Source organism: Corapipo altera, unplaced genomic scaffold (genome assembly GCF_003945725.1).
Source record: "Corapipo altera isolate COAL_440 unplaced genomic scaffold, ASM394572v1 301, whole genome shotgun sequence".
NCBI lineage: Eukaryota > Metazoa > Chordata > Aves > Passeriformes > Pipridae > Corapipo > Corapipo altera.
Window position 1 is genome coordinate 4,260,039 of NW_020884926.1, and position 18,992 is coordinate 4,279,030.

General features: G+C 48.6%; 1 protein-coding gene across 1 annotated transcript; it reads left to right on the forward strand.

The window, feature by feature from the left end:
* The first annotated feature begins 320 nt into the window (after positions 1–320).
* On the forward strand, positions 321–13,005 carry DRAXIN (dorsal inhibitory axon guidance protein). Its single transcript, XM_027658303.1, has 7 exons — positions 321–525; positions 6,844–7,325; positions 8,605–8,792; positions 9,164–9,275; positions 9,633–9,722; positions 9,943–10,032; positions 11,976–13,005. Exons 2-7 carry the CDS (start codon positions 6,866–6,868, stop codon positions 12,086–12,088), a joined length of 1,053 nt encoding a protein of 350 aa, XP_027514104.1. The 5' UTR covers positions 321–525; positions 6,844–6,865; the 3' UTR covers positions 12,089–13,005.
* The last annotated feature ends 5,987 nt before the right edge of the window (positions 13,006–18,992 follow it).

Below are 18,992 nucleotides of genomic sequence, written 5' to 3' on the forward strand. Positions count from 1 at the left end.
CCGTAACGCCGGGGAGCCCCTGCGGGGGGCGGGGGCGCGGAGCCCGCCCCGCCGCGCAGGTGAGCGGGGCCAGCCCGCCGCGCCCCCCTCACTCCCCCCTGCCCCGGGGCTGCCCCGCCTTTGTCTCCGTCCTTTGTCTGCCCCGTCCGTGCCCGGGGCAGGCACCGCTACTGCCACCAGCACCCTGCGCTCCCGCACCTCCTGCTCCTCGGCGCTGGGCACCCCCGCGCCCTGCAGCCCCCCCTGCACCCTCCCGCAGCCCCCCGCACGCCCGGAGCCCCTCCCAGCCCCACCTCCTCCCGCACCATGCACCCCAGTCCCCCGGGATTCCCGGCGTCCCCGGTTCCTCTCCACATTCCCCCACTGCCTTCCCCCTGTCTCCTCCTCCTCTTGCTCCTGCTCCTCCTGCTCTCGGGTTTGAACACCCGCTGCCCCCGGCAGAACTGCCTCCCCTCCGCCGCTCGCACAGCCCTGCCCTGCCCTGCCCTGCCTGCCGGGCTCCGCCAGCCCCGGACCTGCGGACAGGTAAGGCAGCGCTGCCCGCGCCGCGCTCCCCGAGCCCCGGGGCTGGCGGGGGATGCTCCGCCGAGCCGATTCCCCTCTGCCTTCGCAGGGGCTTCGAAGCAGTGCGGGGGCACTTTCCCACTTTCCGTGCGCCCCGGAGGAGACAAAGAGCGGGGTTTTCGGGGACCGCCGGTGCTGCCGCCGCCGGGACGCGCGCGGTGCCCCGGTCGCGGCGGCATCGCCCGGCGGTGCGAGCGAGCACCGATCCCGGACAGCGCCAGTGCCGGGGCGCGGTGCCTCTGGCCAGCCCTATTGTCATCGTGCCGGGAGCGGGCTTCGGGCTCTCCCGCTGCCGCCCGGGTCCCTCGGCGCCCGGTGCAGCGCCGTGCGCCCCGCAGGGTCACTGCTACTTCGGGGAGTCCTGCAAGCCCCCTCCCGAGATGGCTCTGCCCTTCCCTGGGAGCGAAGTCGCCTCGGACAGAGGCACCGTCCCTCTCGCAGGGGCTGAGCCCCTCGCACACGCCACGGGCATGTCCCGGCTCCGGCCAGAGCTGCCGAGGGGCGAAGGAAGCTTTTCCCACGAAGTCATTGTACTTGCAGAGCCGTGCGCTGCCAGGCACCGAGCCCCTGGGCACCCGCGAGTTGTTCTCTGCTCTTCCTCTGTTGATAAAAGTGAGATCTCATTTCTGAATTAAATCAATTTGGCACAAGTTAATGGCTTATTACAGTTGGTAATTCATCACGTAGGATTTAAGTGACACTTATCCAATTCACACCTGAAGTCTTCCGTCAACTGGAGGGTTTAATGGAAGTGGTTTTGTATTCCCATCTCCTCTCCCTTGCAGAAGGAGGTATTAATTCTACACGTTTGGTTCAAAGTGAGAATGTCATGCAAGGAAAAATATTGAAAGCACAGCCCAACTGTTCTGCCAGTCGGGACACATCCACATCTCCCCCCAGAGAAGATGAGGGCAAATCTGCCCCCATTCTTCCCTGTCACACTGGCAGGGGCTTTCCGGCCGGGTGAGCAATGACCTTTGCTATTGATTGTGTCCCATTTGTCACCAGGCATTGTGCATGAAACTGGAGAGTCTTCTCTGCCCTGCTGACAGCCAGCGACTATATCTCGGATGCTAATCTCAGGCTCATTGCTATTTTAATCTCATTATTGGGTAGAGTAGACTCTGTTTGATAGCAGGTTGCCTGTGATGGCTATGTCAGCCACTCCTTGGAGTCCCAGAGGAAGCAGAGCAGAGGATACTGCATATTCATTCATGTGCCCCTCTTCCCCTTCAATGCAGTGGCTTGCTGGGCTGCTCTGTCCCTGGAGGATGTTGTGCTGGGAAGCTCTCAGGGCAGGTCGGGAAGAGACTCAGGAGAAGGGGTGGCACAGCTGTGGCTGAAGGTGAGAGGAACCTGAAGGTGTCCAGTGTCCATCAGAGCCAGGGTGCTGGAGCTCAGCAGTGACTTAGTGACTAGCTCACAAACCTGAGCTGCAGGAGAGGGAGTTCCCTGGGCCGTGCTGTGTGAACAAGTCACTTCTGTCCTGATTAGGAGGGCAGAGAGCCAGAGCTGACCAGTGAGGGAGTCCCAGCTCCAGCCTTTCAACTGATGTTGAGTGAATCACATTTCAAGTGGTCATGGATACCAATGGCCCCAGGGAGATGTTTTGTGAAGGCACAAGGGCACCTACAGCTACCCCTTAACCCCCTGCAAGCCTGAATCTCTCTGTTCTGTCTCTTGTGCCAGTAGTGTGTTAGAGAATTGGCCCCTTTCTACAATGGAGTGCTGTTTGGGGATGGCAGGGAGGGAGGGAAAACAACACAGGCAAAGGAAAGCAGATGTTTCAAAGGGTGGGGACAATATTCAAGTAACCTAAATATCAGGGGAAATCTCTCACACTACAGTCATGAGGGACAAAGAAACTGCGGAGTCAGGTAAATATGAAAGGCAAAGTAAGGAGGAAAGGTGACAACAGATACAGGAAACCTAAGAAAGGAGGGCAGCTCTGAAGAGGAACCCAAAAGGACTGGAGATCTGTGAGCAGGGAATTCTGCAGTTCTGACATCCCAACGATGTCTGTGCCAGCAGGGGAAAAAAATTCCCTATAAATTGAGTATGCAAGAAGTGTTGGAGAGAATAAAAGTGTTACTACTTTTGCCCTGGGGAGGAAAAGAGAAGGGTGAATGTAAGATTACCTGCCTGCTTTGGGGGACCCTAGAAAGCTGGTAGGGAGCCTTTAGAAATGGGAAGGTCTCTTGGCAGATTGTTTATGAAGCTTCCCAGCATTTGCCTCCAGAAACAGAAAAACAGATGGAAAGAGACCCAGCAGGGAAGTGAAATCTCATTTATCTGCACAATGCCATCCTCCTGGCTCCAGCCAGCTCTCTGCATGTCAGCTACCATAGAGCCTACCCCGTCCATTCTGCTCCAGGCCTTCCCAAGCCCATCCATCACCCTTTGGCTTCCTATTTACAGGCAGCCTGGCACACGAAGCCGGGTTTATTGTCTGTCATCCCTGCCACACAGGCACATACACACAACACCCATGTAGATGCACACACACTCAGTCTATTGCTGCAGCTTGGGATTGTCTGGAGTCCAGGAAATCTTTGTGCACGTCTGCCAAAGACTGAGCTTATCGGAGCCAAAAAGAAATCTGGCCCAGCATACGTGCTTGGGTCTAGCTTGGTTCAGCCCTTGAGCATACAAACTGCATCATTTGCAGTCTGGGGTGCTAAAGGATCTTGACAGTCTCTCAGTTCAAGGGTTTTGTTCCTCTTGGCTGTGACATGAAGAACATATGTGAGAAGTTAAAGCTATGGCTGTCAGGTATAACGTGAGATACATGAATGAAGGTGGATCATCTGATGTTGCTGCTTTGTGAAATACAAAACAAATGCAGCAGGGGCAGTTTCAGAGCCTATTTCAGAGCCAAGGTGACACAACTGTATTTATAGGGAGAAAAAATGCCCGAGTTTCTTTGTACCTACTCAGTACATGGCTGCCTTGCAGGATTATGAGCAGAGGGCAGAGGAATAGCAATGGTATCAGTGAGTCCACAGAAAGAGACTTCCCACAGGGAAAGTTACCCAATATGCAAAAAAACACCTAATTTCCCTTACAGGATTGTAACCATCCACTACTAACCCAAAATGGATCAGAAATAGTGGCTGAGACAGCACTGCAACTCAGTCCTGAGCCTGCACCCTGGGCAGCTCAAAGGCCTTATCTTTGCTGTACAGGTGTTCTTGTGAGAAGGCAGATTTGCTGCCTCAGGTGGCTTGTAATCCTGAGGGTCTATAAAACAAATGCAGGCATGGGGTGGAGTAAGGGAGAGGTAGGTCTGGTGTAAGAACTATGGGGCAGCTTAACTTGGCAAGGCAAGTACTTCAGCTATTTCCTTTACTAACGTATGAACCCTAAGAATAGGATGGGTTTGGGGCTTGTTGTAACGTGTCTCTTTGTTTATAGAAATTTAGGAAAGGCATCTCCTTACAAGGCCAGGCTTCTTTCTGCCTGGCAGAATTTCACCTTTGCAGAAAAGGTGCACCACAGTGTGAGGGCCTTGCTGTCACCTACATCAGCAAGCCCAGGGCTAGGTGGTCCTGCCAGAGGAGAGGGTGAAGTTAACTTGGGTGCTCAGACATTAAGGAACCTGAGCACTGAGAACTAGGGATGCTGTTATCTAGCTGTGTCTGGAAGTGTGAATTTTACAGCCTTGGTAGGGTAAGAAAAATGAAGGAGGTAGGAAGAGGTTTCTGAAGTTAAAGGTAGATCACAGCATGGAAACAAGTGATTAAGGAGAGGGCTGAGACTCATTTGCCTCTCGTGCAGCAGTGTTGCATTAACCCAAGGTACCCAAACTTAGCCATGCACCAGTTTGGTTTAGCAAACAGCTCAGATCTCCCCTGACAACAGTGTAATACAGGTATTTGTCTGCATTATTAATGCAAGGTTCCCACTGACAGTAACACAGCATGTCAACCTGCCCCTCTGCCAGTGCAGAGATGAGGCAATCTGTGTGCTCTAGCTGCACTTTCATCCCTTGTCATGCCAACAAGACAGCTGGGCAGCTTAAATAAATGCCCCCTACACTTGGAAGCAGACCTTCTGTTTAACTGCCCTGCAGCATTAAGCTGCCTCCAAGCTCCTGCTGAAAACCAGAATGTGCAGCTAGTGTCTGTCAGGTTCACCATCAAAGGGCCCATGTCTGTGAGAGCGAGATTGGAGACACCCTCACCCTCTCTTTGCACTTGTTCTCTCCTCTTGGTATTTTGCCTGCAGATGAAAAGGTAAGATGCTCTTTCTGGCTCTTTGAGTTGTTCTGAGTGATGCCTTAATCCAGCTGGTTTGCTCTGCTTTTTTAAAGAGAAAATCCTAGGAAAAAAAACAAAGACTCCATGGTCTGGGGAAAAAACAAATGACCCCATGCAGAGCCTGCATGTTGCTGGGTTGCTGTTTTTTCCATTGGTTTTGAAGCAGGACTTGATATGCTTTGTTAATAGATTTAGCTGTCAGTCTGGTTTTCCTTTGTTCCAGGTAGCTGCCAATAAAATACTATTTCATAGTGTTATACCTTCAGCAAATGAGCTTCCCAGCACCTCCTAAATCAAGCAGCAGTTTGTTGTCCTTTGTGGCCAGTAGAAGAACCTGCTTTTCGGACACTGCATAAAGAAAAGGCCCCTGTCCTGCCTACCTCTTTCCAGGGCAGGGCTGAACTGAAAACTTTTGCTCCCAGGCTCTGAGCAACAACAGAGAGGAATCTTGGAAAGGCAGAATTGGCTGGTGAATGTGTGAACAAGCTTTTTTTCAGTTAATAGGATAAAGGCATCTCCCTCTAAACTCATAAGATGCTCGCTGGGGCTGCTATCATGGCAGAGCTTTCACTCACGAAAGACTCAAAACACTCCACACCTGTCTCAGAGGTGCAAAGGAAGAGCCCAGGCTATTCTTAGGGTGTCTCCTGTCAGCTCCACAAAACGGCTCAGAGATTGGCCTCAGAGGTTGTTACCTGCCCTTCCCAGGTGACAATGGCTGGTCAAACAGCCAAGCACCTGGAGAGGGAGTGCAAACCATTGCAATTAAGCAGTAAAGTGGTTCACTGGGTGAACAGATGGAAATCAGGTGCAGCTGGGACTGGGGTGCAGGAAGGAAGGGGAGGAGGTTGAGTGAAAAACCGTGGCTGTAACTCTGACAGTATTTCTCAAGTGTAAGCATGGGCCTGGTTTTTTGGCAGTCAGTGTTGCAGGGAACTTTGGCTTTAAGCATGTCTTCCTGCTGCCCAGAGTGAGAGGGACAGTCTGAGAAAGCTGCCCCAAAGTGAAAGGCTGCACTGGAAATGCTGCAAATCCCTTTCCCCTTTCTGTGGGAAATAACAGAGGAGAATGACTTAATTAGAGAATGCTCTGACTTGTGCAATGTCCCAAAGCCATGTCTTGTAACACAAACACAGGGATGAAGGAAGACCTTCAAAAATACAACAGTGAGAACAGTCTGCAGACACAGTGCTGAGGGACTTGGTCTCAATATTCTTTGGACTTAAATTACCCTCCCAGTGACAGCCTCGTCTGGTGGGGTGAAGTGTGACCTGTGCAGGGTCAAGGAGGGAAAGTGGGACAAACTAGAGAAACCTCAGTCTGCCTCCCTGCCTCTTGATCTTTAGACCAGCATCCCCTGCTCTGCTGACAGCAGATTTATTTCTCTGCTATGCCATGAGGTATCAGCACAAAATTTTCAGTGCTTTTTCTTCCCTTGACCAATTTCAGCCACCCTGAAGCAGTGTGTGAGTGTGTGTGAATGTCTTTGGCTTGAGCTGCTCAGGGCTGTTGCTGGTCCTGCGAGGCCACCATCTGCCCCCAGTTTTGTTCATCTTGACATCTTCATTGCAAGGAAACCAGCTGTGAGGAGGGGCCAGTGCCAGCCAGGTCCAGGATGCCAACCTGGCAGCAAACAGCCCTGGCCAGACAGCTAATGCTGTGCCTGGGCTCAGAGACTGTGGCCAGCAGGAGCCAGCCCCCCCCAGCCCCTCAGATGGTGGGCTGTGAATGGGAGGGTAGGGGGGGTCGTGAGGAATCAAAGGGAAATGTCCTGCTGATTGATGGCCTCATTTGCACATGAAACTGGGACCTCTCAGCCCTGCAGGCCCTGCACGTGTGTCTCAGCTGCTGTAGCCAGGGCTGGGAGAGAAGGGTAACCAAGGAGGGAGTAACTCACTTCCAGCTCTGGATATAATAGTGTTTTTCATCTAAGTGTCCTAGGACTGAATCTTGATGGCCTTTACTCTTCCTAAGCGTTGGTTGCTTATTTGTTTCTTTTTTTTTTTTTTTTTAATTGCAGGTGAGGCAGAGCACCCAGGATTATGGCAACTTCTTCCACCTTCTTCTCTCCTTTCCTCTTCCTGTGCTTGCTGGTTCTTTCTGACATCAGTCTTGCAGTCTCCCTGAACCCTGGCACAAAGCTCAGAAATGTTCCAGAGAGCAACAACCACCTTCAAAACCAAGAGATGTGGCTGCAGCAGCCCAGAATTGGGCACCACCACAAGCATGGCCTGGCCAAGAAGGAGAGGGTCCATGCCATGCCTTCGAGAGGGCGACTGGCCGGGGAAGAGACCCTCAGGATGGGCAGTGGAGCGTCAGCTGTGGAGGAGCTGGTGACAGAGGGACAGCCAGCAGCCCTGAAACAGAACAAGGATGTGTTCCTGGGCTTTGAGTTGCCATATCCTGAGAGGGAGAACCAGTCCCCGGGCTCTGAGAGGGGGAAGAAGCAGAACCGGGAGCACCGGCGGAACAGCCGCAGGGACAGGCTGAAACACCACCGAGGTATTTGAGCTCCGGGGGATGGAGTGGCGCTGGGAATGAGTGTCACTGGTGTGAGGGCAAGGAGATGCAGCTGTGGCTGAGCCACATGGCTGTGTGGAGGGTGTGGAGCGTGTGCCTGCTCTGGGGAGAAATCTGCCAGACAAAAGAGGCACAAGAAAAAAGGAGAACTCCAGAGGGTTTCAGTGCTGGCTGTAATTTTGTGAAAATGACCTGGTTTGCCTCAGAGGGGCAGCTTAGAGAGTCCTCAGGACTTGAGGGGTTGTTTTGGGGTGGCCTGCTTTGTTGTTATTTTAATTTTTCTTTTTTAGTAAATGGTTCAAACATGTCCAAGCCGTGCTCAGTCTCTCCACTGACTTCAAAACCTGACCAGAACTAGAAATAATACAATCCCCCCATTTCACTTGAAGACCAGTTTGTTCTCATCAGAGCTTGTATTCTGAACAAAAAAAAAAAATAATATAAATTTTGCCCATGTGAAATTGCACTAATGACTTTGAAATGTTGTTTGGTTTTGGCTGGGACTGCTTTCCTTTGCAGGTCAGGTTGTGGGTGTGTGTCTCTGTGGTATGCTCTGCTCAGTGTGGTAAATCTTGAGTTCGGTTAAAGCCAGGCAATTTATGTCAGTCTACACTATGTGACAAGCTGGGTGTCACATCCCTGAGTTCCAGCTATCACTCCTCCCTACCTCAGTAAGAAGAGCTCTCTTGTTTTCTCAGGGGACTGACTAAACGACTCATGTTAAGCAATAAAGAGGAGTATGCAACAAAGCTGGTTTGAAGCAATATTTGCAGACTACAAACAGGTCTTGTTTCTTGGGTTTAACTTAAGGTCTATATTTAAATTAATACTTATGAAAAACAGGGATAAGCCTGTGAAGATAGAAATTTCAATTTAGGAGCTAAAATAACTCACTACTAAAATCAAATAAGAACATATTCACAGGTATTTGCAGCAGCTTAATCCATTAGTTTAAAAATGGTGAAACAGGTACATTTTGTACTCTTGAGACCAGAAGAAGACATCTTTTTCTTCTTATGCAGGAGATAGACATGCCTTCAAGAAGGTGTGATTACATATGTCTTAAATGTATGAAAGTCAAGCTGCATATACTCTGGACCTGATCTATCACTTTATTAGCTCAGTACTCTGTTTTGCACTGGCCTAAAGAGCAGCTCAGGGTTGTGGATGGATGAAATCTGAATTCCTTTGGCTCAAACCTATGGCACTCAGAGAAAAGGGATGAGAAAGCCAATGCTGCTGTACCTGTTGCCGTCTGCAGGGAAGACTCCTGATGCTGGGCCGAGCTCCCTGTACAAGAAACCTGAAAGCTTTGAAGAACAGTTTCAGAACCTCCAGGCAGAGGAAGCTACAAGTCTGACTCCCACTGTGCTCCTCATCACGGCCCTGGACCAAGCTGTTTCCACGGAAGAGCCTCCTGTTCTTCCAGCCACCTCACCACGGTCACAGGTAGAGTTGGTAACTGCTCTGGCCCTCCAAGCCCTGTCTGTCCCTCATCTGTCCATGTCCCTTGAGCTTCATGGACCAGAGAGGCGGTAGGAGCCCTTGGCTGCAGAGCCACCATATCCTAATGCTCCTTGCTCACCTTTTGTCCTCACATATAGAAGCAGTGGAAACTTCCCTCTTGGCTTCAGCTGCAGCAAGGGAAAGCTCTTCCCTTTTGAAAATGAGATGCCAATAATCCCCAATAGACAAGGCAGGGGTGGAGGGGGAATCATAAGGCCTTTTTAATGTCTAAAAGCACCATACAAATCTGCAAAGACTTCAGTGTCACTCCAGAATTGTAACCTGTTGTCTGTCTGGTTTCTTGCGGTTTGCAGGCCCGCCTCAGGCAAGATGGGGATGTGATGCCCACCCTAGATATGGCACTCTTTGACTGGACAGATTATGAGGATCTCAAACCAGAAATGTGGCCATCTGCTAAAAAGAAAGGTGCTAAACCTCCCTGTCCTTTTTCCCAAAAGTCACCCTTGTAAGGCTTCTCCCATGGTTAGTGTTCCCAGATGTGCTGAAGGACATGAGATCATAGTGGTGGGGAAAGAGAAAAGCAGCATAATGCTGATTGTGTTTGATGCTCAGTTTCAGAATGTTTCTCATCTTGGATGCATAGTTTGAGGGCAGAGGAAAAATGATAGATGGAGGGTTGGAAAAGAGGGAGGAGATTAGACTATGAAGGTTTAGAGTTCAAACTCTAGAAGTTTGAGGCTGTTTTTACCCTGGAACAATATACTCTCCAGAATGAAAACACCAGCATGAAATTTTCTGTCAGCATCTGTTTCTTTTCCATAGAAAAGCGCCGCAGTAAGAGCCCCAGCAGTGGAAATGAAACTGTGACAGCTGAAGGGGAGCCATGTGATCACCACCTTGACTGCCTCCCAGGTCAGGATCAGCTTGGCAGAGGCATTTCTCCAAACATGGGATTGTTTGAAATGTATCCTGATTCCTGCTGCTGATAGGAAGTGGTACCAAGGGAAGGGCAGGGCTCTCCAGGCCGTTGTAGGAACAGATGATGCCTGTGTGATGGAGCTGTCAGGGGTGTCAGTACTCCCACAGGGAAGGGGGTACATGAGCTGTGCTGACCCTTGTCCCTGTGTTGCAGGCTCTTGCTGTGACCTGCGTGAGCACCTCTGCAAACCCCACAATCGAGGCCTTAACAACAAGTGTTATGATGACTGTATGTGCACTGAAGGTGAGTCCAGCTCTTTGCTGTCCCCCGTTGTAGTTGACAGCATTGACTTGGAATAATGGTTTGTATGTGAAAATAGGAGCTAAGCTCTGCTGCTCTTAGCTTAGCCTTTCCCTGCCACTGACTCACAGTGTGGCTGTTGAGTCATCCAGGATATCTTGTTTTCCCTCATGAAAACAAAAATCCTCATATCTACAAACCCAACCGAAGCGGCCACAATACATTAACACTTCAGTGGTGCTTTCAAGTATCACAGGCTATGAAAACAGACTGTTTTGCATGACCTTGTGCCTAACATGTCTTTCCTGAGATAATTTCAGCTGAGCTTGTAGAATTTAGTAGATGTGGGAAAGACACAGGCGTTTGTTTCTTAAAGCTGTTTCTGAAGAACCCACAGCAGCCCTTGCTAGACAGGTGCATTACAAAGATGTTGAAAGGCACTCTTCTAGACTGAACATGGTTGAGGCAGCTCCAGGCACTGGGTCTTGTCTGCCAGAACAAAACTCTGGTTGCCAAGTTTTGTGACCAGTGATTTGACCAGGTCATTCACCTGTTTTTACCCAATTAAACAGGCAGCTTCCCTGGAGTTGCAGTGTTAAATGATAGTCTTCACCTTGGCTGTGTTGTGTGACACCTGAAGGTCCTCATCAGAGGTGCCCTTCTGATAGATTAGCCTAGAAAAGTGTTTCTGCAAGCCTAATGAGGGCTGCCCCAGGCCCTGCTTTATCCTTAAGCTAGTTATAAGTTGATGCCAAATGTGCATCCTCTGTAGCATTAAAAAGATCCCCAGAGATGGAAGATCCAGATAAGACAAGAGGCTTAGATAAGAGCAGAGCTCTGATCTTGTGTGCTCTCCTTCTGGGAGGCCACACTGCCCTGGGGGGATTGGTAATGAGGGGCACAAACCCAACTTTGAGGTAGCTGGTCTCAGTGTAGCCCAGGGACATGCACTCCAAAAGGCTGCTCTGTGACCTGGGACATCCTCTGGCTCTCTGGTGTACAGCTGAGGACAGTTTTGGGCTGTCTCATTATACGAGCTATAAATCCTCAGCCTACCCTGCTCTGGGGGTGCTGGCACTGTTGCTATCTGCTGCCTACTCTGGAAGGTAAGAGAGCTGCAGTTTCAGCTCCTGCCAAGCCCAGTGTCCAGATCCTGGGCTACTGAAAATCAGGGCTTTTGTGAGAATTATTTACCCACAGGCTGTACCCCTGTCTGGCCCAACTAGCTATGCATTCTGGTGTAACAAAGTCAGACAATAGACACCAAAAAATATATCTATTGGTGCCAGCAACCAATTAGTTACCCTGACCAGAGGCTCCCACTGCCTTCCACTGCCATGGGAGAATATGTACTCATGGTTTTTGCAAATAAAATGCCTTTTTTCCCCTTAGTATTCATCAATGCTATATCAGATAACTTCCTTCAAACCCTGCACTTTGAGTCCAAACCAGACAAATTGAAGGAGATGAGCAGTAAGCTTTGGATCAGACCTCCCAGTAATAGCACTTCAAAGTCTTTTCCCTCCTCTTTTGAAGCTTCAGGGAAATAAATAGCAAGGGGAGGTCCCAAGCCGTTGCTGCTGCACATTAAGTCTATAGTAATTTCCCAATGGAGAGATCACTTAGACAGTAATGGGAAGTAATAGGGGGAAACCAAGCAGGGCTTCCATAAAATCACTGGAAACAATTGGAATAATTCATTGGTATTTCAAGAAGCCAGTGAAACCTGCCTGAACCAATGAATCCCAAACCAGAACAGGGAGCCAAGCAGAATGCCAGGGCCTGGAGAGCAGCGCCCTGCCCATGTGAGGCATTTCTCTGCCACCCCATCTGACACAGCCCGGGGACTGGCCCCAGTGCAGCAGGGTCTGTCAGAGGGATGGCTGTGTGGTGTTCCTGCTGCATGAGCCCCGGTCCCTCCTCACTTGTGCGTGTATTTTCCACAGGGCTCCGCTGTTACGCCAAATTCCACCGGAACCGAAGAGTGACCCGGAGGAAAGGGCGCTGTGTGGAGCCCGAGTCGGCCAACGGAGAGCAGGGATCTTTCATCAATGTTTAGGAGGGTGGGACTCCTGCCCGGAGGGTCGGGAGCTGGGCTCAAACTGTTCATACCTAGCAATGGGAATTAGAGGAAGAAGTTGAGCAAATGGCTGGAGCTGCAGGCTCTGGACATGCCAGGTTCCAGCTGGGCTGAAACTCATGTCGTTTATAAATAGAGTGGCCTCAGCCTTTTCCATAGCAGACTGCATTCCCCCTGCCTTCCCTCAGCACATTCATGCCACTGAGTTGGGTCCCCCTCTCCCAGTTGGTAAGAAATGATCATTACTCCTGTTCTGATGGTCCTGGCAGGAGCAGGCTCTGCAGTTTCCTCTCTTCCTCTCAAAGGAGTTAAGATGTGGAAGATTCTTCATAGTAAAGGAGATATGAGCTTAAACTTTACCCCTTAATTATTGCTTGAGAATAAAGGTAGATTGCCCTTAAGGATTGGAGGTTCCTAGAGGAGAGGAAACTTGTAGCCTCCAGATGGAATCAAAGCTGGGAAATGGGTGAGCAGGAACCTGGCTGTCTAGATGAGGGAGGACCCTCTGACAGAGCTCTTGCTCTCTCCCCTTTTCACTGCTTTAGACATATTCCCCAGCTGTTACACACTGCCACTTCCTACCTGTCATCTTTGGGACCATCCAGTCCCACTCCATCCTTCCTTCCTTTCTTGCTTCCAGAGAACCACCTGGTTTCTGCAAGGATGTGGCAAGACATCCCAGCCTGCAGCTCTCACTCATTTAGTTATCCTGCCAAGTCTGTTATTTTTAATGATTATTTTTAGGAGCTTTCTGGGGAAGTGATAGTTTTCCTAGTGAGCCAAAAATAAAGTTTTTGGTAACAGGAGATAGGGACAGGCTGTTCCATTGTAGTAAATCCTGTGACATGTTGCATGTGTGTTTCCATGATATGTAAATAAAGATATGATAGATATCCTTTGTGCAACTCTTTTGCTTCTATGACTGCACCCAAGGATGTGGCAGAAAAGCCAGTAAGGGAGCTGGTCAGCAGGTAGCACTGATGATATCAAGTAACCACAGAGCAATTGTGCTACTTGATAGAAAAATTTCTCTACACAAGGTGGGGATCCAAGCTTCCCTCTGTCCTCACTCATATTGCAGCTAACAATTTCTGCCTGCTGTAGGCATCCAGATGTTTAAAACTTCTTTATATTAATACTTAGTTGCTGACTTCAGGGATATATTGGAGCAACACAGGCTACCTGTGTTAAACTGCAGTAGTGTTAGTTGGTAAAAATATTCTTTTCTACTGCTAACACTGCACTACCCTGATGTCTGGGGGGACATAGCTCTGTCGTCTTCCATATTGAAGAACCTGGAGGTGTACAGCACTTTCTGTAAGAATAGAAATATTAATCCTGGTGCTGAACCCTCTTTACATAGCCTTCCTAAACCCCTCTGCGTTCCATTTATGTAGGCAAACCTCCATTTTGCACTCCTGTTTATGCTGTAGTGTCACTCTGCATTGTGTATTCGCTCAAAGGCTGCTAACATAATACTTTGCATCTCTAATATAATGAGTGCCCAGTCATGGCTACAGAGAGGTGCTGTGAATACAACATCAGTTCTGACCTGCACTGCTAAAGGAGGAATTTGTACAGGAGCATCTGGGCAAAACCTACCACAGGGTTGCTTGTAGCTATTTAGATTTCTGCTTCCAGCATGACACTCAGCCCAAAAGGCACGAGTTACAAAAGGTGGTTTGGCTCCGGCTCGATGCCACGGCAGCAAGGATTCAGTTTGTTAACCCAGGGAGAGCAATGCAGCCCCTCCCTCAGCCCAGATGCAGAATAGTGGGTGGTGCTGCCAGTGTCATTGTCAGTGGAAGCATAAAGGGAAAAAAGGCTCCTAATTGATCACAGTCAATTGCAGAGCTCTCAGCCACTCATCTCGTGTGACACCGATGAAAACCACATGCACAGCCATTGTCAAAAGCAGGTTTGATATCACAGTGTGGTGCTTTCCAGGGTAGGAGCCGAGATCTGGGTGGAACAGAGCAACTGAAAGGAAGCAGGAAATGTTGCAGGGTCTTTATCCTTGGTGATTCAGGTATTCCTTGCCTCTTACACTACACACTGAATCCTTGTAGGATCATGGACAGTGTTTTGGTCAAGACTTTGGTGCAAATCCAACTACAAGCAGGCTCAAACAGCAAGTCTGAATTTTAAGCCAGAGCTTTTAGATGCCAAAAGGAGACTTGTTCCGTCTGCTCTTGCTTTTTCAGCTTTCAGCCTGCTATTAACTCTGAATATAAAGAACAGATTATTCTTAATTGGTGGGATTAGTTAAATGTGTAAGGTCAGTGAAAATTGAGTTAGTTATTGTCCATCAAATCATGGGATTACTGGATTTATTGCTCACAGTGGAGTTTCAGAAAGAGAGCCTGTGACCAAATCTCATTCCCTCTGAATGAAGCTGTGGTGTTGCAGAGGTGGGGTGGGGAGGGTGAGCAGTGGGCCAGGCACGTGCTGCACAGCCACAGCAGCGTGAAAAGAATCAGCCTGAATTATGTATCAGCCACATCAACCACTGACTTCGCAATTGCAGAGCAAAGGAAAGCTGTTGAGTAAATAACATGCCAAGGTATGGAATGCAAGAGCAGCCTGTGATGTAAAACCACAGGGGAATATTTGTACAACCAGTCCAACCCACTTGTGAGTGTAGCAAAGCTTTTTAGTGCCGCTCTGTGCTGTCTCAAGGGCACGACGGCAGCTGCAGAGTGATACTATCTCTGGGTTATGGTCAGCAACTTTCCCCCTCTTTCCCAGTATGTCCCAGTCACACTGCAGTCAGTGACAGTTCTGCCTTTGGGGAGCATTAGGTCTGAGCAAGAGAGGGACACAAATATGAAGCAAGTCTTGATTTATATGTTCTTCTCAACGGATTGTTTGAGAAACTCAAATTAGGAATTCACACAAGCCCAGCTTCTCTACTGCCCCCAGAGATTTTAAGCCAGAGCTCTTGCAGGATTTTCTACTGTCTTGAAAGGACTTTGGATTGGGCCCAGACCAGCCATAGCAGGGCTCTGTGCAATAATTTTTAAAGCTAATTGCAGAGCATGCAAGAGAGAGGAGTGAGAGAGTACCACACAAACTCCTGCTCTACAGCTACTGCTGTTACCAGCCAGTCCAAGGGTTACACATAATTTTAAATCACTTCTCCAAGGGTGAGAATCAGACATGAAAAAGAGAGGACAGCGTGCAGATTTGACATAATCGTCTCAGCAGCTGCCTGCTCTGCAAATGCTGTTGAATCTTGGGGATGTTGCTGGCAGTTCTCAAAATTATGACTGCAAGAGAGACAAGGAGTGGAAGCACAAATTAAAACACTTGGGAATCATTCTGTCTCAGGTCTGTAAGAGTCTGCATTCATTTTAGCTTGGGGGTGTTTTATTGAAACCCTCTCTCCTCCTTTCCTCCCCCAGTAATTACCCTGTTGTCAATCCACAGTGTGTGAAAGTGCTTCAATTTCAAACCCATGCTACACCAAATTGTTCACGTCCATGCCAGTCACTCCCTGCTACATAAAGCCTGGAAAAAACATTGCTTGCATACTTTTTATCAGAAAAAATATGAGGGCTGTTGTTTTCTTGGAATGTACTGAGTGAGCATATGCACTCCATAAACCCACTTCTGGTGTGTCAGTTCATTTTCTAGAGTGTCAGTGAATCTTGAAGAGTAGTCCCTCAGTGATACCTCAAAGCTCTACTTAGGTTTTAGAAAATCAGAGGAGCAGCTTCTCACTGCTGAGATTGGAAAGGACTTTCAAGTATGGTTGTCAAGATACCACATTAGTGTGACCCTCTCCACTCCCCAGATCACCTTGCCATAGCCTCATTTTGCAGTGAAGTTGCAGGAGGAGGCTCCCCACCAGCATTACAAAATGCCTTCAGTCTCCCCTCCAATCCAGGTAATGTTTCTGCTTGCCTATTGTCCACCGGGATTTAAAAGGGATTTTGTAGAGCCAGGCAAATTCTATGTGCCCTTCCTCACTGCTTATTCAGAAAGGCTCCATGGCTAATATATGTATTTGTGCTGAGCTGGTGCCTTCACTGCTCTCAGCTCCATAGCCAGGGGCACTGCTGTCAGCTGCAGCCTTTGGTTACCTTCAGAGCAGACCCCAAGAGAGGGGTGAGAAGGGCAGAACTATGAGGGGTGAGCTTGTCTCTATTCCCATGGACCAGGTAAGGACAGCAGGAGCAACTGTATCAACTCCTTTACTTCCCTGTGGAATTGCTTCACCTTACCCAGCAAGGGTAGAGTGTCCTGAAAATGCAAAGGAAGGCATTTCTGCCTTATTAGCCTCACTTTTATGCTGTCAGGAAGGGACCAGCTGCATATTAGGCTTTCACTCAGTCTGCACAACGCATATCACCAATTGGCATAAAGCAGCTAATTGCTGGATATTAGTTGCAGTGAGTTGAACTCACCTGGCTGAGTCTTCTAGTCACAAAAATCTCCATATCCTGTTTCCAGTCTCCTGGATTGCCTGCTTCTCCCTGCAGCTCTTCTTTAACTTGCTAGCTTGTCTTTCTCTCCATGTTTGTGTTGCTTTATCAAGCCTGGGGAAGGGAACAGAGACAATTTACAAGGTACAAGCAGCACAAGGCAGAGATAAAAACCAAGCAGCCCCCAGATCTCATAGGTGTGAGAGACGTGCAAATGCATAATGTCTGTCATAGCCCTCATTGTTTTCACATCCACGAGATCATTAAGACATTTCTAAGTCCCTTGAGTGCATGACATGCAAGCCCAAGATATAATAAGCAGGGCTGAATTAATTGCACGATACATTGATGAACAAAATGAAGTAAAGTGCTTTTATTCTACAAGGGGAAAGGAATGCTTTGTGTTAAACAGCGGTCACATCAATCCCAATTATGGCTCAGGCTGCATAAATGATAATGAGACTGTCTCACTCAGACTGAGTGAGAATGCTGAAGGGAGCAAAGACACCCACACACTGCTGCATCCAAACAGTGCTTATCATTCAGCTGGGACAGTGGGATTTGCCTTTATAGCAAACAGTTCTCCTTTGACAGATACCTGTCCTGGCAGAAGGGCATTCCAGTGCACTTCACACCCAACACTAAGCCAGCAAAATGGCTATTCAGTCTCTCTTTATCCTTGCCCCCACTCCAGGTACCCAATCTTTTTTTAGGGTAAACACCATCTTTTTTTTTAGGGTAAACCCTGTCCTTGACATTATTGGAACCACTAGCATTGATCCCATTTGATGCCACTATTTCTGTGAATAGAGGCAAGACTTCCCTACAAGACACTGAAACATGTCCCTGAAAGACACAGTAATGGAAATGAAGTCACAGCTGATGTGTCATGTGGCAATAGAAGAATTATATTTCAATCTTTCATTTGAAAGTGACACATTCAGAGATTCCTCAGGGGACTTTTGGTTTTTTTTACTGCTGTTCTGAGCTATGCAGCCAGTCAGTTTTGTTCTGATGCTTCCTCTGGTTAGCATATTCTAGGTTGTTTCATTTTGGCAACTAATGCTTTGCCTTGGGAGATCTGGAAGCATGCTGCACATAAGCAGCAGCATTCAGCATGGTGAAGGACAAGCTGGATAGAGCTACAGTTCTGGCTTGCTTAAGAATGTCTGAGGGTAAGTTCAGGACTGCATGATTCTCATGTATACTCTTGCTTGAACTGGAAATGAGACTGAAGGATGACTCATGAATTTCCACATACAGCCCTGCAATGAACCTCTGACCCTGCTCATCCCTTAGAGGCCCCATCTTTTCCTTAAGAAATGACAAGAAAGGAATTGACCTAGTCAGACATTGCAGTCTTACACTGCAGACAAGTAAAGCACATATTGGGCAAGGAAAGGAGGGTTTGAGAGGTGTCATCCTGGCTTTTGGATTCTGCTAGTTCATCTGCCATACTTAGGGCTGCTGGTATGAACTGGACAGGGAATGGGAAGTTATGCTTGAACTGTGTGGGGTTGGGATGGTCACTTACCAACTCCCCTACCTCTAAAATGGAACAAGTTTTCTTTCAAAATGAGAAATGAAGAACTTGTGATTTGTACTGGACCTTCATGCAAAGAATTCAGTCATCTAGTTCTAGAAAAAAATCTAGGGCCAAAGGAAGCCACTAAGTACCTGCCAGCCATTCTAGGCACCTGGCAGAACCCCGAACACCAACCTGAACTTGGCTTGGCCATTGGGTGACACAGCTGAGCACATTCAGCACCTTGAAATTGCCTTATTATTGGTGTCTATCAACAGGTTTTTTTGTCACTCCTCACTTTTTGGTCACAGCACTGATGTGTGCACAAAAATCTTCTCTTCCTGCAGAAAGCTGTTAAGTCCCATACAGGCCTTAGGCCTCCTGGACACTGATTACAGCCCAAGTGTGATGTCAAACCCTCCCTCACTGCATTGAGTGTGTGAGCAGCAGGAAGAGTTTGGCTGAGTGTTTGGAGTCAACAAACTAATCCGTGTACACTTTTAACTTAGTGGTGGCTTTGGAAACAGAATCACAGAATTGCTGGGGTTGGAAGGGACTTCTGGAGATCATCCAGTCCATCTCCCTGCCAAGGCAGGGTCATCTGGAGCAGGTGACACAGGAACATGTCCAGGTGAGTTTGAACGTCTCCAGGGAGGGAAACTCCACGACCTCCCTGGGCAGCTGTTCCAGTGCTCTGCCACCCTGCACGTAAAGAAGTTGAGGTGTTGAGGTGAAACTTGTTGTGTTTTAATTTATTTAATTTTATGCTGTCAGGAAGGGAGCCAGCTGCATATTAGGCTTTCACTCAGTCTGCACAAGGCATATCACCAATTGGCATAAAGCAGCTAATTGCTGGATATTAGTTGCAGTGAGTTGAACTCACCTGGATGGCCATTGCTTCTCATTCTGTCGCTGAGCATCACTGGAAAGA